This window comes from Oryctolagus cuniculus, chromosome 4 (genome assembly GCF_051225735.1).
Source record: "Oryctolagus cuniculus isolate XC-2025 breed Fujian yellow rabbit chromosome 4, ASM5122573v1, whole genome shotgun sequence".
NCBI lineage: Eukaryota > Metazoa > Chordata > Mammalia > Lagomorpha > Leporidae > Oryctolagus > Oryctolagus cuniculus.
The window spans coordinates 174,602,066-174,626,303 of record NC_142870.1 but is presented as its reverse complement, the minus strand read 5'-3'; the positions used below and the strand labels follow the sequence as shown (position 1 = coordinate 174,626,303).

The 24,238-nt window shown below is 57.4% G+C and overlaps 1 protein-coding gene across 6 annotated transcripts in view; it reads right to left on the bottom strand.

The window, feature by feature from the left end:
• EXOG (exo/endonuclease G) overlaps positions 1 to 20,938 on the bottom strand; it is a 44,625-nt gene extending 23,687 nt beyond the window's left edge. Inside the window, exons 1-5 of one of the 6 annotated variants that reach the window (XR_016232955.1) lie at positions 20,717 to 20,938; positions 19,880 to 20,029; positions 13,716 to 13,855; positions 12,293 to 12,369; positions 8,292 to 8,406 (exon numbers count right to left, since the gene is read on the bottom strand). Coding sequence is in view for 5 of the 6 variants with exons in the window: in XM_089331373.1 (XP_089187499.1) it covers positions 8,292 to 8,406; positions 12,293 to 12,369; positions 13,716 to 13,855; positions 19,880 to 20,029; positions 20,717 to 20,879 (645 nt within the window). In the remaining variant the exon portion in view is untranslated. Of the gene's footprint in view, positions 1 to 8,291; positions 8,407 to 12,292; positions 12,370 to 12,757; positions 13,067 to 13,715; positions 13,856 to 19,879; positions 20,030 to 20,716 lie in introns of those variants that run through there. The other 5 variants (XM_089331373.1, XM_070073054.2, XM_089331371.1 and 2 more) reach the window with 5 other exon arrangements.
• Between the last annotated feature and the right edge of the window lie 3,300 nt (positions 20,939 to 24,238).

Here is a 24,238-nt window from a genome sequence, read left to right as displayed (position 1 = left end):
CACACACACTGCTCTAGTACACACACCGCTCTAGTATACACACCGCTCTAGTACACACACCGCTCTAGTACACACACTGCTCTAGTACACACACTGCTCTAGTATACACACACTGCTCTAGTATACACACTGCTCTAGTACACACACTGCTCTAGTATACACACACTGCTCTAGTACACACACTGCTCTAGTACACACACACTGCTCTAGTACACACACTGCTCTAGTATACACACCGCTCTAGTACACACACCGCTCTACTATACACACTGCTCTAGTACACACACCGCTCTAGTACACACACCGCTCTAGTGTACACACACCGCTCTAGTATACACACCGCTCTAGTATACACACTGCTCTAGTACACACACACTGCTCTAGTATACACACTGCTCTAGTACACACACTGCTCTAGTATACACACACTGCTCTAGTACACACACCGCTCTAGTATACACACCGCTCTAGTATACACACTGCTCTAGTATACACACTGCTCTAGTATACACACACTGCTCTAGTACACACACTGCTCTAGTATACACACACTGCTCTAGTACACACACCGCTCTAGTATACACACACCGCTCTAGTACACACACTGCTCTAGTACACACACACCGCTCTAGTACACACACCGCTCCTGTACACACACCGCTCTAGTACACACACACTGCTCTAGTACACACACACTGCTCTAGTACACACACCGCTCTAGTATACACACTGCTCTAGTACACACACCGCTCTAGTACACACACTGCTCTAGTACACACACTGCTCTAGTATACACACACTGCTCTAGTATACACACTGCTCTAGTACACACACTGCTCTAGTATACACACACTGCTCTAGTACACACACTGCTCTAGTACACACACACTGCTCTAGTACACACACTGCTCTAGTATACACACCGCTCTAGTACACACACCGCTCTACTATACACACTGCTCTAGTACACACACTGCTCTAGTACACACACCGCTCTAGTGTACACACACCGCTCTAGTATACACACCGCTCTAGTATACACACTGCTCTAGTACACACACACTGCTCTAGTATACACACTGCTCTAGTACACACACTGCTCTAGTATACACACACTGCTCTAGTACACACACACTGCTCTAGTACACACACCGCTCTAGTATACACACACCGCTCTAGTACACACACCGCTCTAGTATACACACCGCTCTAGTGTACACACACCGCTCTAGTACACACACACCGCTCTAGTACACACCGCTCTAGTACACACACCGCTCTAGTATACACACACTGCTCTAGTACATACACACTGCTCTAGTACACACACTGCTCTAGTATACACACTGCTCTAGTACACACACCGCTCTAGTATACACACACTGCTCTAGTACATACACACTGCTCTAGTACACACACTGCTCTAGTACACACACTGCTCTAGTATACACACACTGCTCTAGTACACACACTGCTCTAGTACACACACTGCTCTAGTATACACACACTGCTCTAGTACACACACTGCTCTAGTACACACACTGCTCTAGTATACACACTGCTCTAGTACACACACTGCTCTAGTATACACACTGCTCTAGTACACACACTGCTCTAGTATACACACCGCTCTAGTACACACACTGCTCTACTGCATACACACTGCTGTAGTATACACACACGGCACGAGGACAATCCATCACACGTGGTCTGGGAGCAGTATCACAGAAGTGATGCTTTATCCTTCTCTGGGCGTAAGAACGAAGTAGAGCAGACCGAGCTGCAGTACTGGCCGTCTTAGCTTGCAGCACGTGGCTGAGGGGACCTTCTCTACTTGAAAGCTATCATTCCTCCTCCGCAATGAATAAGTGATACATAAGGACACACCTTTGAATTACATAAACGATACATTCCTTGCAACACTGTCATTCCTTTTTTTTTTTTTTTTTTTTTTTTTGACAGGCAGAGTTAGTGAGAGAAAGAGACAGAGAGAAAGGTCTTCCTTCTGTTGGTTCACCCCTCAAATGTCCGCCATGGCTGGCGTGCTGCGCCGATCCGAAGCCAGGAGCCAGGTGCTTCCTCCTGGTCTCCCATGCGGGTGCAGAGCCCAAGCACTTGGGCCATCCTCCACTGCCCTCCTGGGCCACAGCAGAGAGCTGGCCTGGAAGAGGGGCAACCGGGACAGAATCCGGCGCCCCAACAGGGACTAGAACCCGGGGTGCTGGCACCATAGGCGGAGGATTAGCCAAGTGAGCGGCGGCGCCAGCCTCCCTTTTTTTTTTTTTAAGATTTATTTATTTTGTTATTTGAAAGGCAGAGTTAGAGAGAGAGAGAGAGAGAGAGGTCTTCCACCCACTGGTTCATTCCCCAGATGGCTGCAACAGCTGGAGCTATTCCGATCCGAAGCCAGGAGCCAGGAGCTTCTTCCGGGTCTCCCAGGCAGGTGCAGCGGCTCAAGGACTTGGGCCATCTTCTTCTGCTTTCCCGGGCCATACCAGAGAGCTGGATCAGAAGTGGAGCAGCCAGGACTCCAACGGGCACCCATATGGGACGCGGGCACTGCAGGCGGCACCTTTACCCGCTACGCCACGGCGCCGACCTCTGTCATTCACTCTTTCCAGCACCCACTGACAGTCTTGCCGGAATCACTTATGACCGTGATGGCTGCAAAACCATTTTTAGAGCTCTTCCACTCTTGCAAAGGTGTTAGTAGACATTCTACGGTACGGAGTTTCTATACACCTCACGTATTTATCTGTTAAGAATGTGGATTCATATTTAAGTCAGCTGGTTCATAACCCACTTCATTTTGGCACTCAGATAGTCCTGGGGACCGGGAGCTCCCTGTCTGAAGGTCATCACCACGTGTCTGTCTAAGCACTCCCTCGCTTTCTGGCACAAGATGTTCTCGTTTGTACTTTCCCTGTACCAGCCTTGGAATCCGCCAATTCTCTAAGCGCTGGGCCTTTCAACACGCGTTTTTTTTAGAAATCAGGAGCTGCTAGGGGTGCGGTAGGGGTGCTGGTTCAACAGTAAAGATGCTGTCTGGAACGCCCACACCGCGCAGTGGAGCACCTGGACAGAGCTCCGGCCCCTGCATTTCCAACCAGCTCCCTGCTGACGTGCAGCGCGGAGGCGGCGGGCATCTCTGCACACTCACGGGAGACCGCAACGCGTTCCAGGTTCCTGGCTTTGGCCTGGCCTAGCTCTGCTTGTTCCATGTATTTGGGGAGTGAGCCAGCAGACAGATGGAAGATCTCTATCTATATATTTCAAATAAAATGAAAATTAAAGACAAAAAGATCCGAGCTCAAGACATACCTATTACTAAGGGCATATCAATGCTTTTATGCCCTTTTCGCAGGAACAATTGGGAGACATAATACTTTTGTAAGTTACAATTTAAAAATTACATCAGAGCGGGCACTGTGGTGGAGCAGGCCAGGCCATCACTCAGAATGACCACATCCAATATCAGGATGCCAGTTCAAGTCCTGACAATTTCACTTCCAATTCAACTTCTTGCTAATGAACCTGGCAAGGCAAAGGTAACGGTCCAAATGCTTTGGTCCCTGCCATCCACACAGGAGACCTGGATGGAGTTCCTGGCTTCAGTCTGGCCCAGTCCTGGCTGTGTGGGCTCTTAGGGGATGGACCAGTGGATGGAAGATCTCTCTCTCTTTTTCACTCACTTACTCACTTTGCCTCTCACATCCAATGTAAAATAATACATATCTCACCATAGCGTGTGGGTAACATATACCTAACAGAAACTCCCACACACACAAGGTACAGTGAGTGGCGGGCATCCGGCACAGCAGGTGAGACACTGCTTGAGATGACCCTGCCATCCCAGTGCCTGGCGTCAAGTGCTGGCTCCACTCCTGACCCCAGAATCCTGCTACTTCACACTCTGGGAGGCAGCAGGTGATGGCTCACGTGGTTGGGTCCCTGGGGGGCCAGCAGTGTGGCGTAGTGGGTAAAGTCATTGCCAGCGGTGCTGGCATCCCATATGGGTGCTGGTTTATGTCGCAGCTGCTCCACTTCCAATCCAGCTCTCTGCTATGGCCTGGGAAAGCAGCAGCAGATGGCCCGCGTACTTAGGAGCCTGCCACTCACGTGGGAAACCAGATGAAGCTCCGGCTCCTGGCTTCGGCCTGGCCCAGGCTGCACCATTGAGACCATTTGGGGAGTGAACCAGTGGGTGAAAGATCTCTCTCTGCCTTTCAAATAAATGAGAAAATAAATTTTTTTAAATGCTTAGTGATTTAATTATTGGTTAAGTTTTCCTTTTCAAGAACTTTGTATAAATTTTTCTTCTATACAGCTAGTTGTACAAATCCTTCAATTTTAGGGAAAGAAAGAATATCAAACCAAGATTGATCACTTCAGGCTCATAAGGCAAAAAGGTACAAGTACCCCTTTTCCAGTAATGAGAATAGGGAGGATTTCTCAAACTCAAGAATAATTAATAAATGAAAAACAAGAGAACACAGACAGCATTAAGCCATTGTTTTCTATAATATTGGGAATATTATAAACACCAAAATTAAATGAGCAGGTTAACTATTGCAAAGAAATTTACCTGAGGACAGAAATAAAAGGAATTAACTTTAAACTGCTAGTTACTTTGCCTCCTCACCCCGTATCCTCCAAAGGCGTGAGACTCTGGAAACAATGTCGCTCAGTGATCTCGTGTGAGGCAAAGGCGGGTGCGCCTGCACAGGGCCCTGCACCGCTGCACCCCGAGCCCAGACACACTGACCAGCAGCAGCCAGTGAGGGCCCGGCAGACCCTGACGTTCCTGTTTGTTTCCTGCGTCTGTCCCACAGGTCACTCAATCCCATCACAGGCTCCCGTAAGTAACCATCTAACCTAAGCCAGAGAATTAAACACCAAGTTTACTCCCAGAGGGAGCTAAGTGATCCCTCCAAGGACATCCCCCCGACTACCAGCAAGACCTTCACCCCACCCCCTTACTTGCTCTTCCTCCTCACTGCCTCTAACTGCCTACTGGACGGAGACCTCCCGGTCAGCACCCAGGCCCCCTCTGCCTGGTGAGACCTCCACCACACTCTGACACAGCACTTGTCCTTCAGATAAACCAGTCGACTGCGGTCAGCTGGCCCAGGAGTTCCAGCAACATGAGCCGTTAGAAGCTCTCACTCCGGTAATTACACTCTGCTATGGTTAATCTCTCTCTCCTTCTGTCCACAAAGGAGCTAAAGTACCTCATATGCAAAACACAACTTCATCTCTTTAGAGGTCCAAGCATCCTGGGTAGAGTTCAGCCGCACAGTTACTACGAAAGTTGATGTGGGGCCGGTGCCAGCACACCGGGTTCTAGTCCCGGTCGGGGCACCGGATTCTGTCCTGGTTGCTCCTCTTCCAGGCCAGCTCTCTGCCGTGGCCCGGGAGGGCAGTGGAGGATGGCCCAAGTACTTGGGCCCTGCACCTGCATGGGAGACCAGGAGGAAGCACCTGGCTCCTGGCTTCAGATCGGCGCACTGCCGGCTGTAGCAGCCATTTGGGGGGTGACCCAACAGAAAGAAGACCTCTCTCTCACTGTCTAACACTATATGTCAAATAAATTTAAAAATAAATAAATAAAAATAACGAAAAAAAAGGAAGTTCGGACGCTGTGTGCAGAGGAGCTGCGCTCAGCCTTCATGCAGCCCCCTGCTGGCGCAGCTCCTGGGAGGCAGCCGGGAAGCCACCTCCCTGCTCTCCTGCCACCAATGCGTGAGGCCTGGCTGGAACCCCCACCAGCGTCAGCCCAACGCAGCCCTCCCTGCCTGTCGGGGGTGTCTGAGGAGCGAAGCAGCAGACAGGAAGTCTATCTGCCTCCCAAAGAAATTTAAAGTAATTTTTTCTTAAATTTTCTTTAAATCCAAGCTCCCAGAAGAAGAGCTTTTCCTCCCATCACTGAACTCGCTGCGAGCTGGCTGTCATCCTAGACTCTCCCTCTTCCTCCCAAAGCTGCTCAGTTTCCTACATCCCTCTGTTCCTCACTCCCAGCCGCTCGGGGTCAGCCGCAAACGGACTCCAGGCCTCTGCTCTCTCCTCAAACAAACTTCTTCTCAACCACATCTCTGTGCACTGCCGTAAACCGCTCTATCGAGACAAGTCGATGGTGCTACGTCACTGTTGGGATGCCTGCACCCCACGCGGAGTGCCAGTTAAATTCCCAGCTCCTCTGCTTTCCATCCCGCCTCCTACTCATGCACCTGCGAGCAGTACACGACAGCTTAGGTGCTGGGGAGCCAGCAGGAACGCTTGGCTCTGGGCTCCTGCCCGCCCAGCCCCAGTGCTGTGTACATGTGGCGGTAACGAGCAGATGGTGTATCTGCCTCTCTCTCCCTCCCCTTTCTCTGCGTCACTCTTTCAAACACTAAATAAATGCTAAGACAGAGCCAAGGCAAGCTGGCACTGTGGTGCAGCGGGTAAGCCGCCACCGTGACACTGGCATTCCACACGGCAGCCAGCTCAAGCTGAACCAGCTTCCTTCTAATGCACCCCTTTGGGGGTGAACCAGCAGATGAAGACCTCTCTCTCTGTCTCTCCCTGTCTCTTCAACTCTGCATTTCAAAGAGTAATCTTGAGAGAGAGAGAGAGAGAGTCTATGACTTCCCAATGCCTAAAGCTTAAACCCAATTTGTCATCACAGAAAATAAATTTGTCTCTTATCTGGCTCCTGCCTCACCTGCTGCCACAGAAATCTTCATCCCTGGGGCCACGCTGGGCTGCACATCAGAGCACTGGTTCATCCCGGCTGCTCCGCTCCCCATCCAGCTCCCTGCTGTGGCCTGGGACAGCAGCGGCAGAGGCCCAACAGAGACAACAGGACGGAGTCCCTGGCTCCTGGCCTCAGCCCAGCCCTGCCCCAGTTGCTGCCACCATTTTAAGAAGTGAACCAGCAGCTGGAAAAACCCATCTCTCCCTCTCTTTGTTGCTCTTCCAAATAAATAAATCTTTTTATAAAAAGTGTAGTAAAAAACAAAAGATCCCACCCCCCTTGAGCTACTCATGTCTTTGTATCATGAGCTCCAGTCTCCATGAATGAGACATCAATCCCAGAGCCACGCTGCCAACCACAAGGCCCTGTGCTAACCCCTGCATCTCTGAACTCCCTTGCTCCCCTAACAGCTGCCTCACCTGTCCTCCCTAGCTCACCTCCTGCTGTTATCCTACCAGTCCTCCCTAGTTCACACCTCCTGCTGTTATCCTACCTGTCCTCCCTAGCTCACCTCCTGCTGTTACCCTACCTGTCCTCCCTAGCTCACCTCCTGCTGTTATCCTCACCTGTCCTCCCTAGTTCACCTCCTGCTGTTATCCTACCTGTCCTCCCTAGTTCACACCTCCTGCTGTTATCCTACCTGTCCTCCCTAGTTCACACCTCCTGCTGTTATCCTACCTGTCCTCCCTACTCACACCTCCTGCTGTTACCCTACCTGTCCTCCCTAGCTCACCTCCTGCTGTTATCCTCACCTGTCCTCCCTAGTTCACACCTCCTGCTGTTATCCTACCTGTCCTCCCTAGTTCACACCTCCTGCTGTTATCCTACCTGTCCTCCCTAGTTCACCTCCTGCTGTTACCCTACCTGTCCTCCCTACTCACACCTCCTGCTGTTATCCTACCTGTCCTCCCTAGTTCACCTCCTGCTGTTATCCTACCTGTCCTCCCTAGTTCACACCTCCTGCTGTTATCCTACCTGTCCTCCCTAGCTCACCTCCTGCTGTTACCCTACCTGTCCTCCCTACTCACACCTCCTGCTGTTATCCTACCTGTCCTCCCTACTCACACCTCCTGCTGTTACCCTACCTGTCCTCCCTAGTTCACACCTCCTGCTGTTATCCTACCTGTCCTCCCTACTCACACCTCCTGCTGTTACCCTACCTGTCCTCCCTAGTTCACACCTCCTGCTGCTATCCTACCTGTCCTCCCTACTCACACCTCCTGCTGTTATCCTACCTGTCCTCCCTACTCACATCTCCTGCTGTTATCCTCACCTGTCCGTCCTAGCTCGCCTCCCGCTGTTATGCACTAGTAGCACACCAGCACAGGGTGGCGGTCCCTGGGGACTCACCTCTACTGCAGCATGGCACACTAACGCGCTGTAAACATGTCTGTCTCCCTCTCTAGAACATGAGCTCCTTGCAGTACCCATCCCTACATCCTCTACTCTGACACCCCACGAGGTGTTCGATAGACACTGCAGAAAAAGGCATCAGACAGACAGAATGAGTCATGATCCCAGACAAAGCAGCCAGGCGGCTAAGACACGTCCATACCTGGTAGCTAACTGTTTTCTTGCCATCACTTCCGGTCTGAGGTAAGGTCAGAGGTCCAGACACTATCCAAACATCGTCAAACCTCTCTGTAAGTTCCCGACAGTACATTTCTATTCTGAAAAACAAACCAAGAAAGACTATTTCCACAAACATACATGTAAAAAGAAGAAAATCCTAACAGTTCCTACGAAAGACCCCAAGAACATTACATTTGAGCAAATTTATTGCAAAAAAATTTTAAAAGCATATTCACTCATTAGCACAACTATCCTCTATTTACACTCTGCATATTTTAGAAGTTAAATATTGGTAACTCATTTTTTATAATATAGTTCTCAATGAATGCTTTTCCAGAATTATATATCATTCCAACAAGCAGACTGACCTTAATATTTCTTATATATGATGTAACACTGTATCTTAGGATAAATTTCAAAGGCCAGAATTACTGAATATTTTAATGATTCTTGATTATATGCAAAACTAACGTTTTAATAAGGTTGTACCAATTTACTCTAAGTTCCAGAATACAAGATAGCACTTTCACAACAATCTTTATAGCACTGAGATTTGTCACTGAAAAACTGCTTTTGCAAATTTACCAAATAAAAACGCCAGTAGCTCTGACACGCACTTTCTCACACTGAAGCTGGAAGACACCTCTAAGCGAGTCTGCACGTCGTCATTCCAGCTCATCTAACACGTAAAATGAAAAAATGCAGCATCCAACCCAATGACTCGGACGTTTTCTCCCAATTTACCCCTTAGGGAGCTAAATGCTTCCACAGGCATGCAATCACCAAGTCCAGTAACTGGAGAGGGAGCTTTATGGGCCAAACACCCCACGTCGTCAACAGATACTTCACAGGGAAACTTCTGGCGGGCACTGTGGCACAGGTGGAGTCACCCGTGGGACGGCTGCATCCTGTATCAGTGCCTGGAACTGTCCTGCCTCCACCTCTAATCCAGCCTCCTGCTGACGCACCGGAGGCAGCAAGTGATGGCTCGAGTATTCGAGTCCCGGCCACTCACATCAGACCCGATGGAGCTGCTGGCCAATGACGTCAACTTAGCCCAGCCTCAAACGTTGTGGGCACTTGGGGAGTGAACCACCAGATGCAATCTCTCTCTTGACACTCTTCCTTTTTTTTTAATGATTTATTTCTTTATGTATAAGTCAGAATTACACACAGAGAGAAGGAGAGGCAGAGACACAGAGAAGTCTTCCATCCACTGGTTCACTCCCCAATTGTCTGCAATGGCCGGAGCTGCGCCAATCCGAAGCCAGGAGCCAGGAGCCAGGAGCCTCTTCCAGGTCTCCCACGCGGGTACAGGGGCCCAAGGACCTGGGCCATCTTCTACTGCTTTCCCAGGCCACAGCAGAAGCTGGATTGGAAGTGGAGCAGCCAGGACTCGAATCGGAGCCCATACAGGATGCTGGCACTGCAGGCGGTGGCTTTACCCGCTATGCCACAGAGCCAGCCCCACTCTTCCTTTCAAACAGAAAAATAAATGTTTAAATAAAGAGAAACCTACAGGTTAAAAGGAACTGGAAGGGCGGGCATTTGGCACAGCAGCTAAGACACTGCTTGAGACACCTGCACCCCAGACTGAGCTCCTGGGTTCAAGCCACGCTCCCACTCCTGGCCCAGCACCCTTGCTGGCACACACTCCAGGAGGCTGCAGACGGTGGCTCAAGCCCACCCATGTGGGAGACCAGACTGAGTTCCAGAGGCCTGGCTTTGGTTGCAGACACCTGGGGGGTGAACCAGCAGACAGATTTTCCACTGTCTCTCCCTGTCTCTTCGCCTTTCAAGTAAAATGATATTTTTATAAGTGTTTTTAAAAGGAACTGAAGAGATATATCACCTGTGGGGAGCAACTCGGACTAGACTGTTACTGGAATTAAGACTTATTCTATGCATCTGCTCTCCCACAATATGGCGCTGAGAAGGAAGAAACAGCTTCTACACAGCTGCCTCTCGCCAACTTGAGTGATGACCTGCAGGAGCTGATCCTGCTCCTGATTGGAGGAGAGCAGCGTACTCGGCGTGTGGGTAGCAGAGTTGGGATTGGTGGAAGAGGACTATAAAGGAGGAGAGAGACAACATGCACCAGGAACATCTGAAGGAACACCTGAGCAGCCCCCGAGAGAGCCGGCCGGCGGTGTGCCGCTCCCCCGCGGAAGTGGGGAATGTGGCAGGGGGAACCGCCCTTCCACGGAGGTAGAAGGGACGGTAGCCAACCCGGGAAGAACCAGCAGCAAACCCGGGGAGGGCCGAGCAGACAAAAGAACAGTGCAGGGTCCTATGTCGTTCCTCCATGAAGACGGGGAGTGACATAATGGTGCCGTGACTCGGATATGAAGCCTAGGCAGGGTTTAGTGTCGTTCCTCCGTGAAGAGGGGGAGCGACAATCACCCAAATCTATATTTGGATCTTGCTTGAACTCCGGTTCAAACCAATCAATAACAAAAAAATGAAAGCAGGAAAATCTGAACACTGTAAAACCGGTACTAAGGAATCACTGTCTAGTTTCTAGGGGCAATAACAGCACTGTGCTAGTCTCAGAATCCTTATCTTCTAAAAATATTTACGGATAAAATATCTGTGGTCTGCTTAAAACAATCCGGAGGGAGAGGAGGACCGGGCATGCAGCTGACCCCAGCATGGCTGGGACTGACAGCTGCTGAGGCCTCGTCTCAGTGGAGATGTTTGCTTAATTATTTTCAGGCTCTGACACAGCGGCCTGAGGCCACCCATCAGTGCTGAGTTTCAGATGCTCAATGAGCTATCTGTCAGAGGTCAACAGCCTCAGAAAATGCAGGATTGATTTTTTGGCCTTTTTTTTTTTTTTTTTTTTTTTTTTGACAGAGTTAGCGAGAGAGAGAGAGAGACAGAGAGAGAAAGGTCTTCCTTCCATTGATTCACCCCCCAAGTGGCCGCTGCAGCCAGCGCACCGCACTGATCTGAAGGCAGGAGCCAGGTGCTTCCTCCTGGTCTCTCATGGGATGCAGGGACCAAGCACGTGGGCCATCCTCCACTGCACTCCTGGGCCACGGCAGAGAGCTGGCCTGGAAGAGGGGCAACCAGGACAGAATCTGGTGCCCCGACCGGGACTAGAACTGGAGTGCTGGCGCCACAGGCGGAGGATTAGCCTAGTGAGCTGCAGCACCGGCCTTGGCTAACTTTCTATCAGAGATTGGTTAACAGTTTTGTTAAACGACACCAAAACAAAGCTCAGGAACTCCTCAGATTCCAAACTTTTTTTTAAAGCTTCAGGTACACTAGAATATAAGAAAAAAAAGTTCTCTGGACAGACTCAGTGTTGATGGGAGCACCGTTCTGGACAGACTCAGTGTTAACGGGAGCACTGTTCTGGACAGACTCGGTGTTAACGGGAGCACTGTTCTGGACAGACTCAGTGTTAACGGGAGCACCGTTTTGGACAGACTCAGTGTTAACGGGAACACCCTTCTGGACAGACTCAGTGTTAACAGGAGCATTGTTCTGGACAGACTCAGTGTTAACGGGAGCACCGTTCTGGACAGACTCAGTGTTGACGGGAGCACCGTTTTGGACAGACTCAGTGTTGACGGGAGCACCGTTTTGGACAGACTCAGTGTCAGTGTTGACGGGAGCACCGTTCTGGACAGACCCAGTGTTAACAGGAGCACTGTTCTGGACAGACTCAGTGTTAACGGGAGCACTGTTCCGGGCAGACTCAGTGTTAATGGGAGCACTGGTCTGGACAGACTCAGTGTTAACGGGAGCACTGTTTTTAGTGGTTTCTTTCAAGACTTGCCTTCTGAACAGCAGCAAACAAGACTAGCAGGAAGGCTGTCCCGCAGTCTCTTTTCCCAGACGCCTACGCTCCCAAACACAGGAAGGAAACCAGGGGGAACCGGCCCTCGGCGGGCACGCTTCTGAACGCAGCGGCAGACCCGGGGCGCAGACCCGCCGACAGCCATCCCTCCAGCCACCTTCAGAACTCAGCCTCACCTGTTCCAAATTCCAGAATTGTTATCAAAATCCTGGGGCACAATATTAGAGAGGTAAAAGGTTTCAGCCATGGCTTTCTGTGGAAAGAAAGAAAAGCCGTTACCGACGCTGCGCTGCCATGCCTACTCCTGTGCCACAGCCCCACAGACCAGGCCCAGGCCTGCTCCCTGCTCTCCTGAGCTCTGGGCGCTCACGCGGCTGATGAGACCAGCCACTCCAGGACAGCGCTCCCTGGCTACTCAGTCAGGCCTGTACAGTCCACAGCTGGCCGTCCCATCCCTCACAGGATCCCAAACTGTAACAGACACTCTGAGAACTAAGTTTTCAGCTCTGGTTTTAAGTCTGGGATACACGGTTGCTAACCAAAAGTCCGCTTTCAGGAATTCTACATAACTGGTATGACACGCTCTTAGCTCACAAGCGGCGAAGAACAATGCCGGCTGTTCCGTATTCCAGTTCACTCACTTCACACCAGCCGCACGAGGCTCCACCTCGTCGTGCTCCTGTGGCCAGGGCCAGCGCAGCAGCCTCCTCAAGCCACGGTGCTCCCTCTGGAGCACTGAGGAGCTCTACAATGCCGACGCCCAGTCTGCTTCCCCGGGTTTCCGACTCAGTCGAGGCAGACTGACATCAAGACACCACCCCAGGTTCTGACCATGAGTGCCCGGGGCTGAGACCATGCAGTGATGACAGCAATCCACTGTAACCACTCTAGCCTAAGTGGCACTAAAGAGATCAGACAACCAGCAGGATTCATAGCAGGATGCTGCCTCCCACAAAGTCGTAAAGGACGTACCTGAGGGGATCTGGCTATCTGAATGTCAATTACACTTCAGATATTATCACACGCATACATAAAACACGCCTGCACGCACTTCTTGGTATGACGTCCTCATCATATATGCAAACATCCCCATTTGTAGATTCATGCTCCTGTGCAATCTATTTGGGTCAAGCATTTGATGTCTGCAACTTTCACTGACGGTCTGCAGCATACTCAAGAGGCCACTTCCAAGGGCGTGAGGTGGAATCAGAAGCCAGGCTTATCTGGGCACAGAACAGACTGAAATCCAGGCACAGCCTTTCTCACGCTCACTGCCTCCATGAGCCTGTGGAGGCTCCTGCGAATGTGTGTGCACGCCCACCGGATCACACACGTGGACGGGGCTGTCTTTCCGCTGTGCGACCACTGAGTAAGCAGCTCAGCTTCCGCGCCCGTGGGCTTCTAATCCAATTCCCCTTTGCACAGCACTTAGCTTTCCTCTTTCAGCCTATTTAAAAATGTCTCCGCACCTTCAGAAAGAAGGTCAGGAAGAGAAAGAAGGAATGGAGTACGGACATTCTCGAGTGTTTGAGTTCTAGTCCCAACCCCGTAGAACACAGCGTCAGCCCCACGCCCCCGCCCTCCCTAGAATATCCCTACACTGGAGAACTTGTTGTTTCCTGCTGGAGCCATGTGTCCTCGTGACCACCCACTTCCAACATAGTCCTGGTTGAAGGCACTGAAGGCTGGCGGGATGTCGGGGTCGGGCTTGAATTTACAGTGCTTTCTGTCCGCATCACCTGGAAGAAGCACACAAAAGCGACTGAGTTGTAGTGGACACACAGCCCTCACGCTGCTCAGGCAAGGCCTCGCCAAGCGGTGGCTGCCGGCGGGCACCCTCCCCACAGCCAGCGCGAGGTCCGGGAGGGGAGCAGCTCGGCCGCGGCCCCTGAACTCAGAAAGGCCCAGTCTGGAGAAGGCTCTGCACAGCAAAGCTCTCCCAGGCATTCTGGGTCTGGGCCTCCCGGTCAGAGCCCGGCCGATGAACTCTGGTTTTTCAAGGACCCCCATGTACTGCATTCTGTACAGCTGTGTTTAGACAAGTTAACGTGTACGAGAACCATGGGCACATATACACACAGACACAGGCTGACAGGAGGGGTGCCTCTGTTACCTGCGTACTACCTCTGGCCCTAAGGAAACATTTGTCAGGAGCTCCACCCAGAGCTCTGAGTACCACATGGGGGAAGAAAGCCCAATTTTTACTTATTCTCTGACACCTGCAGAATGGCCTGCCACAGAACACATCGACAGAGTCTGCCACCACATTCTGACTATCACGAGGTCAAACCTGGCTAAACTACAAAAATTAGGAGGACGGAACACACTCAGACTGCTGTTCAGAAAGTGGAAGATGGAGATCGCAAGGGACTGGTCCCAGTGTCATTTCACCCAGCCAAGAGAGACTTAAGTCTTCAGCTCCCAGGGTCAGAGGAGTTTCCTAACACCCAGCTGGTCACAATCACCTGGCAGCACCAGACTCCGCAGTAAACCTGCAGGTGCCACCACCATCGGAACCACTTCCTCCTCCGCCTGACACTGCGGCCCTCGACTTCCAGAGACTGAGAACACGGCCCCCAGTGGAGGCCCGCTGTAAACCAGGCCCCGGGACCAGGGCCCGCCGAGCCCCACACAGACCTCAAGGATCTGGGCTACGTGTCTGCCTATGTGACAGTCGTTCACGGCGTCTCTGCAACCAGCTTCGACCTGCCCTTTCACCCCTCAGCTCACCCAAAGCCAGCTTCCGTGCACCCCCAGGGCAGGCAGGCAGCAGCAGGCCAGTTCTGGCTCGCTCTCAGAACACAGCAGCCCTCTGGGTACAGGCTAAGGCAGGAAGGGGCTCCCCAGGACAGACGACCACGAGAAGCCCTGGTCTCTCCTTCAACCCTCCTCGCCCCGTAAGGCTGTGCAATCAACGGCAAACGCGGTGCTGCTTTGCACGGAGCGGCCTACCGCTCTGGATTCTGGCTTCCCCCAAGCACTGGCCGGGCAATTTTCCACTATCCTGTCGGACTCTATTTTTCTACAGCGATTTTTAAAAATACACTTTTTATGTACTTTAGTAACAGTTGGTGTTGTCCCCAGCGGGACAGTGTGTCATCAGTAACCACAGAAACTCTACTCTAAAATCAAGTAAAACCAGTGTCCTGCTTCCTGTGGAGGACACTAACTGCTCTAGCTTGCCGCCTCAGGGTTACACAGCTCACGGGACTCGCGATACGGGAGCCGCTGCCAGGCTTACACGCTTCTGAGAACGATGCTCCAACAGCAGGATGAAACTAGCACAGGCTGAACCGTCCTCTATCTGGGACGCTTTCGTGTTAAAATAAACAATAAGGCTTAAGACTAAGTCAAATTATTTCTCTTGATGTAAGTTTAAAATCAAGCTTTAATGGCTATGATAAAACCATCACTAGGGGCCGGCGCTGTGGCGCAGCAGGTCAATGCCCTGGCCTGAAGCGCCGGCTTCCCATATGGGTGCCAGTTCGAGTCCCGGCTGCTCCTCTTCTGATCCAGCTCTCTGCTATGGCCTAGGATAGCAAAAGAGGATGGCCCAGGTCCTTGGGCCCCTACAGGGGCCAGGAGGAAGCTCCTGGCTCCAGATCGGCGCAGCTCCAGCCGTTGTGGCCATCTGGGGAGTGAACCAGTGGATGGAAGACCTCTCTGTCTCTCTCTGTCTCTCTCTGTTTCTACCTCTCTAACTCTGTCTTTCAAATAAATAAAAATAAACCAGTTTCCCTCTAACAGCAAATACATTCCAATCCTCTTGCCACTCTGCTGGTTCTCGCTCACTTTAGAAAGGCACACGCTCACTTCAATACTAGTATCTTAATACTCACAGATGAAGCACACATTTTAAACCAAAGGAGAACTACTATGTAGACCACGCGTCAAATTAAACACAAACAACAAAATAGGAATAAAGTAGTTATGACTAAAGCTGATCTCCTTGCTACATCAAAGAGCTCCTACAATCAACAAGGAAAGCACACCCTCACCGACAATGGATACAGAATGACTTACAAAGCATAAGCCACTGATAACGAATAACAAGTAACATCAGCTCTTAAACTGGGAAGTTCAGCACCACACACCACGGTAAGGCTGGGAGACAGGACAAACGGTGATGGTGGAGTGTGGACTGGAGGACTCTCCCCATGGTGAGGGCTGGAGACAGGACAAACGGTGACGGTGGAGTGTGGACTGGAGGACTCTCCCCATGGTGAGGGCTGGAGACAGGACAAACGGTGACGGTGGGAGTGTGGACTGGAGGACTCTCCCCATGGTGAGGGCTGGAGACAGGACAAACGGTGACTGTGGGAGTGTGGACTGGAGGACTCTCCCCATGGTGAGGGCTGGAGACAGGACAAACGGTGACGGTGGGAGTGTGGACTGGAGGACTCTCCCCATGGTGAGGGCTGGAGACAGGACAAACGGTGACGGTGGGAGTGTGGACTGGAGGACTCTCCCCATGGTGAGGGCTGGAGACAGGACAAACGGTGACGGTGGGAGTGTGGACTGGAGGACTCTCCCCATGGTGAGGGCTGGAGACAGGACAAACAGTGACGGTGGGAGTGTGGACTGGAGGACTCTCCCCATGGTGAGGGCTGGAGACAGGACAAACGGTGATGGTGGAGTGTGGACTGGAGGACTCTCCCCATGGTGAGGGCTGGAGACAGGACAAACGGTGACGGTGGAGTGTGGACTGGAGGACTCTCCCCATGGTGAGGGCTGGAGACAGGACAAACAGTGATGGTGGGAGTGTGGACTGGAGGACTCTCCCCATGGTGAGGGCTGGAGACAGGACAAACAGTGATGGTGGGAGTGTGGACTGGAGGACTCTCCCCATGGTGAGGGCTGGAGACAGGACAAACGGTGACGGTGGAGTGTGGACTGGAGGACTCTCCCCATGGTGAGGGCTGGAGACAGGACAAACGGTGATGGTGGGAGTGTGGACTGGAGGACTCTCCCCATGGTGAGGGCTGGAGACAGGACAAACGGTGACGGTGGAGTGTGGACTGGAGGACTCTCACCACAGTAAAGTTAGGAGACAGGACAAACGGTGATGGTGGGAGTGTGGACTGGAGGACTCTCCCCACAGTGAGGGCTGGAGACAGGACAAATGGTGACAGTGGGAGTGTGGACTGGAGGACTCTCCCCACGGTGAGGGCTGGAGACAGGACAAACGGTGATGGTGGAGTGTGGACTGGAGGACTCTCACCACAGTAAAGTTAGGAGACAGGACAAACAGTGATGGTGGGAGTGTGGACTGGAGGACTCTCCCGGCAGTGAGGGCTGGAGACAGGACAAACAGTGACGGTGGGAGTGTGGACTGGAGGACTCTCCCGACGGTGAGGGCTGGAGACAGGACAAACGGTGATGGTGGGAGTGTGGACTGGAGGACTCTCCTGACAGTGAGGGCTGGAGACAGGACAAACGGTGACGGTGGGAGTGTGGACTGGAGGACTCTCCCTGGAAACCACTCTGCCCTTTACCACCAAGACCTAGTCATCTAATCACAGAGACACGAGGCCGCGTGGGCCGATCTGTGCACCGGCCCACTCTCCAGCCTCACCTTTCCTTCCTGACACCCAGGCCTTCCTCTGGCTCCTAAAGAACAAGTCTCCACACTGCGGCTCTGCAAAACGAAGCTGCGCTTCTTTCTACCAGAATTCTCTTCTCCATATTCCATGGCCCATTCAACCCCTCTGCCTGGGAACCTACTCCCTACTCCACTTTCCCAGGAAAGCCTCACCAGTCAAAATCAAGCGTTCTTCAGTGTTGCAGCCCAGAAGAGGTTAAGCTACCGCCTGTGACACCAGTGTACCACACCGGAGGGCTGGTTCCAGTCCAGTCCTGCTAATGCTCCTGGGAAGGCAGCACATGACCCGAACGCTTGGGCCCCTGCCGCCCATGCTGAAGACCCCGAGGGAGTCCCTGGCTCCTGGCTTCAGCTGGCTCAGCCCCAGCTGCTGAAGCCATCTGGAGAGTGAACCAGCAGATGGAAGATCTTCCTTTGTCTCTCCTCTTTCTCTGTCAATTTGCCTTTCAAATAAATAAAATTTTAGAAAGTATATAAGATTTATTTGAATGTCAGAAATTGCAGACAGAGGGAGACACAGAGACACAGAGAGAGGTCCTCCATCCACTGGTTCTCTCCCCAAATGGCTGCAATGGCCAGGGCTGGGCCAGGCCAAAGCCAGGAGCCAGGAGCTTCATCTGGGTCTTCCACATGGGTGCAGGGGCCCAAGCACTCGGCTTGGCCATCTTCTGCTGCTTTGCCAGGCATGCTAGCAGGGAGCTGGATCAGAAGTGCAGCAGCCAGGACATGAACCGACATCCATGTGCAGACGGTGGCTTACCCACTATGCCGCAGTGCCGGCCCCCAAACAAAGCATTACCAGAAAGAAAACCCAGCGTTCCTGTAATGTCATCACTTTTCACTGCTCCTTAGTCACTCTACCCGAACCGCAGCTACTTCCTTCACAAAGTAGTATCAACCACAACTGTACACTCTTCACTACTGGACAGTCAAACCACTCCCCACTCCCCACGCCGAAAGTGCCTGAGGCACGACCGTCCGTTCTGGACGCTGACCCACCCCAGGGCTTCGTCAGCACACGGAAGACACGCAGTCGAGGGCAGCCATCCGGCCTGGCCCGACGCGCTGACGGAGGCTGGCTGTGCTCAGCCCGTGCCGCAGCGCCAGCTCATCTCGCAGCGCCTCTGCCTCCACCTGGCTTCCTGCGAATGCACCGGCAGGCAGCAGGTGACAGCTCCAGTGGCTGGGTCCCGGTCACCCACCCGAGAGACCCGGACGGAGCTCTGGGCTGGCCCAGCTTCGGCTGCTGCAGTCACTGGGGAGGGAACCAGAGGATGGAAGAGCTCTCTCTCTCGCTCTCTCTCTCTGACTCTGCCTTTCAAGTAGATGAAACTAAAAAGGAGGCCGAGACACAGCTGAGATGCAGGCATGGCGCATCACAGTGCCTGAGTCAGTTCCCAGCTCTGGCCCCCTGGTCCAGCTTCCTGGAAGGCGGCATCTCAAGAGGTCGGTTCTCGGCACCCGGTGGAGAGCCTGCACGGCGTTCCCAACCCCCAGCCTCAGCCAGGCCTGGCGCTGGGAGCTCCCTAGCTTCTCTGGCTCTGAAATAAAAACCCGAACAGATTTTAAACCATCTGCTAGGGTGAGAAAATGAACAGCACTCAGCTGCAGCCTCCCAACTCAACGGAAGACATGGACGCCCGCGGCCCGAGACCACTGGGCAGGGTCTGGGCCTCCCAGCTGCCAGGCAGGGTCCCTTTCACAGTGAGCCTGGGGCTGGTGGTGTGGCGCAGCCACTGCCCACAACGCCAGCATCCCCTGTGGGCACCAGTTCGAGTCCTGGCTGTCCCACTTCTGATCCAGCTCCCTGCTAATGCTCCGGAAAAGCAGTAGAAGGTGGCCCAAGTCCTTGGGCCCCTGCACCCACGTGGGAGACCTGGAAGAAGCTCCTGGCGCCTGGCTTCTGCCCAGCTCAGCCCTGGCTGATACGGCCATTTGGGGAGTAAAAGAGCAGACGAAGATTCTTCTCTGTCTCCCCCTAACTCTGCCTTCCAAATAAATAAATAATTAATAAATAAATATTTTTTTAAAAAGTGAGGCACACAAATATTTCCTACACGTGCTATGACACAGAAACCGTGAATACGGTCCGTGATCCTCCGTGTTCTGAACACGGAAACACCCTGCATCCCGCCTTTAGGTCATCTTGCCAGCCACCTACCCACGATCTTGCTCTTGGATATATGTTCAAGAACCCATCGAGGCACCCGCTTCGCCTGGTCATAGGACAAGGCGTGATTGGTGTACCGCCGCGTCTCCGTTCCAGCCGCGGGGAATCCGAACTGCTCCAGGACGGCCGGCTCCGCAGATGCTGCCCACGCAAGGGAGAAAGGAGGCGGAAAGACATCAGCGGCTCCGAGAACAGAGTGTTCAAAACTAAGGGGCGAGGGCGCGGGTCACAGGCCTGGAGATGCCGCAACAGCACGAAGCCGGCGGCCAAGGGCTGCCGCGGCCGCACACTCCTGTCCAACGCGGACTGATGGGACCAGCGCCCGCCCCTGCGGCCCACCGACCCGATGGGGCCAGCGCCCGACCCTGCGGCCGCACCGACCCGATGGGGCCGGCGCCCGCCCCTGCGGCCGCACCGACCCGATGGAGCCGGCGCCCGACCCTGCGGCCCACGGACCCGATGGGGCCAGCGCCCGACCCTGCGGCCGCACCGACCCGATGGGGCCGGCGCCCGCCCCTGCGGCCCACGGACCCGATGGAGCCGGCGCCCGACCCTGCGAACCCACCGACCCGATGGGGCCGGCGCCCGCCCCTGCGGCCCACGGACGCGGCACGCAGGGGCGACCTCCGTGCGGCGACGAGGCAGGGAGCGAGGGCCGGGGCCCCGACACGGGCGCGCGGACACTGCCCGCGGAACGAGCAGCCCGGCCCCGGCCCCGGAGCCCCGGCGGGCGGCCGAGGAAGCGGCGGCCACCGCCCGGCTGACGCCCGTGGGCGCCCGCGTCCAGGGCGGGACCCCCGCCAGGCGGCACGGCGGGCACCCACTTACCGCCCGGCTCCCCCGCCGCCAGCGCGGCCTTGGCGCCCCGACTCCGGAACAACTGCAGGGCCGTGAGCCCGGCTCCCGCGGCGCCCACGGCGGCCCCGGCCACGAAGCCCCGCAGAAACGCGCGGGAGCCTCTGAGGCGGGAAGCGAAGCTCCTCGCTGCCATCTTGCCGGGGCGCCCGCCCGTCACCGGGGCGCAGGCGCACTGCGGGCTCACGCCTGGAAGCCTGTCGCGCGGCGAGAACGCGCGCCTGCGCAGCGGGGACGCGGCGGGCCTCGCGCGCCCCCTGGTGTCGAGCCTGGCGGCGCGGACGCACCGGCTCCACGCGCGGGGCGCGGGGCTGCGGGATCGGCGGGGCGCAGGGCTGCGGGATCGGCGGGGCGCGGGGCGCAGGGCGCAGGGCGCGGGGCGCGGGGCGCCGGGCTGCGGGATCGGCGGGGCGCGGGGCTGCGGGATCGGCGGGGCTGCGGGATCGGCGGGGCGCGGGGCTGCGGGATCGGCGGGGCGCAGGGCTGCGGGGCGCGGGGCGCGGGGCTGCGGGATCGGCGGGGCGCAGGGCTGCGGGGCGCGGGGCTGCGGGATCGGCGGGGCGCAGGGCTGCGGGGCGCGGGGCTGCGGGGCCGGCGGGGCGCGGGGCGCAGGGCGCAGGGCGCGGGGCGCGGGGCGCCGGGCTGCGGGATCGGCGGGGCGTGGGGCGCAGGGCTGCGGGATCGGCGGGGCACGGGGCGCAGGGCGCAGGGCGCGGGGCGCGGGGCGCCGGGCTGCGGGATCGGCGGGGCGCGGGGCTGCGGGATCGGCGGGGCGCCGGGCTGCGGGATCGGCGGGGCGCGGGGCGCAGGGCTGCGGGGCGCGGGGCTGCGGGATCGGCGAGGCGCGGGGCGCCGGGCTGCGGGGCGCGGGGCGCGGGGCTGCGGGATCGGCGGGGCGCGGGGCGCCGGGCTGCGGGGCGCGGGGCGCGGGGCTGCGGGATCGGCGGGGCGCAGGGCTGCGGGGCGCGGGGCTGCGGGATCGGCGGGGCGCAGGGCTGCGGGGCGCGGGGCTGCGGGGCCGGCGGGGCGCGGGGCGCAGGGCGCAGGGCGCGGGGCGCGGGGCGCCGGGCTGCGGGATCGGCGGGGCGCGGGGCTGCGGGATCGGCGGGGCGCGGGGCGCCGGGCTGCGGGATCGGCGGGGCGCGGGGCGCAGGGCTGCGGGATCGGCGGGGCGCGGGGCGCAGGGCGCAGGGCGCGGGGCTGCGGGATCGGCGGGGCGCGGGGCGCTGGGCTACGGGGCGCCGGGGCGCGGGGTCGGCGGGGCGCTGGGCGCTGGGCTGCGGGATCGGCGGGGCGCGGGGCTGCGGGATTGGCGGGGCGCGGGGCTGCGGGGTCGGCGGGGCACGGGGCGCCGGGCTGCGGGGTTGGCGGGGCGCGGGGCGCGGGGCTGCGGGATCGGCGGGGCTGCGGGATCGGCGGGGCGCGGGGCTGCGGGATCGGCGGGGCTGCGGGATCGGCGGGGCGCGGGGCGCTGGGCCGCGGGGCGCGGGGCTGCGGGGCCGGCGGGGCGCGGGGCGCGGGGCGCGGGGCGCCGGGCTGCGGGATCGGCGGGGCGCGGGGCGCCGGGCTGCGGGGCGCGGGGCGCGGGGCTGCGGGATCGGCGGGGCGCAGGGCTGCGGGGCGCGGGGCTGCGGGATCGGCGGGGCGCGGGGCTGCGGGATCGGCGGGGCGCGGGGCGCAGGGCTGCGGGGCGCGGGGCTGCGGGATCGGCGGGGCGCAGGGCTGCGGGGCGCGGGGCGCTGGGCTGCGGGGCGCGGGGCGCCGGGGCGCGGGGTCGGCGGGGCGTGGGGCGCGGGGCTGCGGGATCGGCGGGGCGCGGGGCGCAGGGCTGCGGGGCGCGGGGCTGCGGGATCGGCGGGGCGCAGGGCTGCGGGGCGCGGGGCGCTGGGCTGCGGGGCGCGGGGCGCCGGGGCGCGGGGCGCCGGGCTGCGGGATCGGCGGGGCGCGGGGCGCGGGGTCGGCGGGGCGTGGGGCGCGGGGCTGCGGGATCGGCGGGGCGCAGGGCTGCGGGGCGCGGGGCGCGGGGCTGCGGGATCGGCGGGGCGCAGGGCTGCGGGGCGCGGGGCGCGGGGCTGCGGGATCGGCGGGGCGCTGGGCTACGGGGCGCCGGGGCGCGGGGTCGGCGGGGCGCTGGGCGCTGGGCTGCGGGATCGGCGGGGCGCGGGGCTGCGGGATCGGCGGGGCGCGGGGCTGCGGGGTTGGCGGGGCACGGGGCGCCGGGCTGCGGGGTTGGCGGGGCGCGGGGCTGCGGGATCGGCGGGGCTGCGGGATCGGCGGGGCGCGGGGCGCTGGGCCGCGGGGCGCGGGGCTGCGGGGCCGGCGCGGAGCGGGGCGGCCCGGTGTGCGCGCACAGCCCTGAGGTCCGTGCACAGCACGCAGTGCCACCTGAAGGGCCGAGTGCCCAGCTCAAGCCTGACTCCAGAGCCTGCGCCGCAGCCTGCAGGGCTGGAACCCGCAGCCAGAGCTCTGGGTGCTGCCCCCAGCGGGTTGCCTCCCCTTCCTGCGCGTCAGCGGCGACACTCGGGCCGTTCTGAGGGTTCCTGGGGCGGGTCAGCCATTGCCACCGAGGGACGCCAGGCAGCCCGGCTCCTGATGCACGCCCACCCCCGAGTGGGCCTGCACGCTGCCGCACTGTCCACGCACCGCCTCTTCGCAGAGCCTGGGGTCTCCCGGCTCTTGGGGTACGTTTCAGCCGGCCCGAGGGGCGACTCAGCGGGCCATTCCCAACAACCGCCGGACTGCGGCATTGCTTAGCCAGCCTCAAGCCGGAGGGCCTCGCCGGCGGGCGCGTGGCGGGACACGAGCGTCCCCTGGGGCTCTGGCTGAGCCAGGTCAGCCGGGAGTCCTCTCTCAGGATTTTGGGTCCGGGTACCCTCTCCAGGTTGCAAAGCTGTGGTAGGGCTCTCGCATGGTCTACAGCCTTCTCCCCACGAGGGCGAGTGAGCAGGGCGTCCGGTCTCGCGCCGAGCACCAGTGGGGGAAATCCGATCAACAGGTTGCAAGGGCCCGCGACGCCCTCCAGGCCCGCGTGCCTGGCCGAGGATCCGCCCAGTGAGTGCCCCCTTGCCGATGGGGGAGTCTGGGAGGAACCGGCAGACCTCAGCAGCTGTGGAACTCCTAGAACTTACGACGTGTTTCCCAAAGCCCCGCGTCCGGCCACTTTGCTAGGTGTTAGAGCAGAGGTAGGTGGCGGCTCCTCACCCAGACGCAAGCTTCAGAAGGGCTGCCGACTCCCTCCCGGCCTCTCACCTGCCTGTAAGGCGGAAGCAGCTTCAAAACTGTCATGGGGAACCTGTCCCACAGGGCGCTCGACACTTGAGGGGTGGGGGCAATTTGAAACTTTATAAACCCCTCTGGGGCCAGCGCTGTGGCGCAGCGGGTTAATCCTTCACCTGCGGTGCCAGCATCCCATGTGGGCACTGGTTCTAGTCCCAGCTGCTCCTCTTCCCACCCAGCTCTCTGCTGTGGCCTGGGAAAGCAGAAGATGGCCCAAAT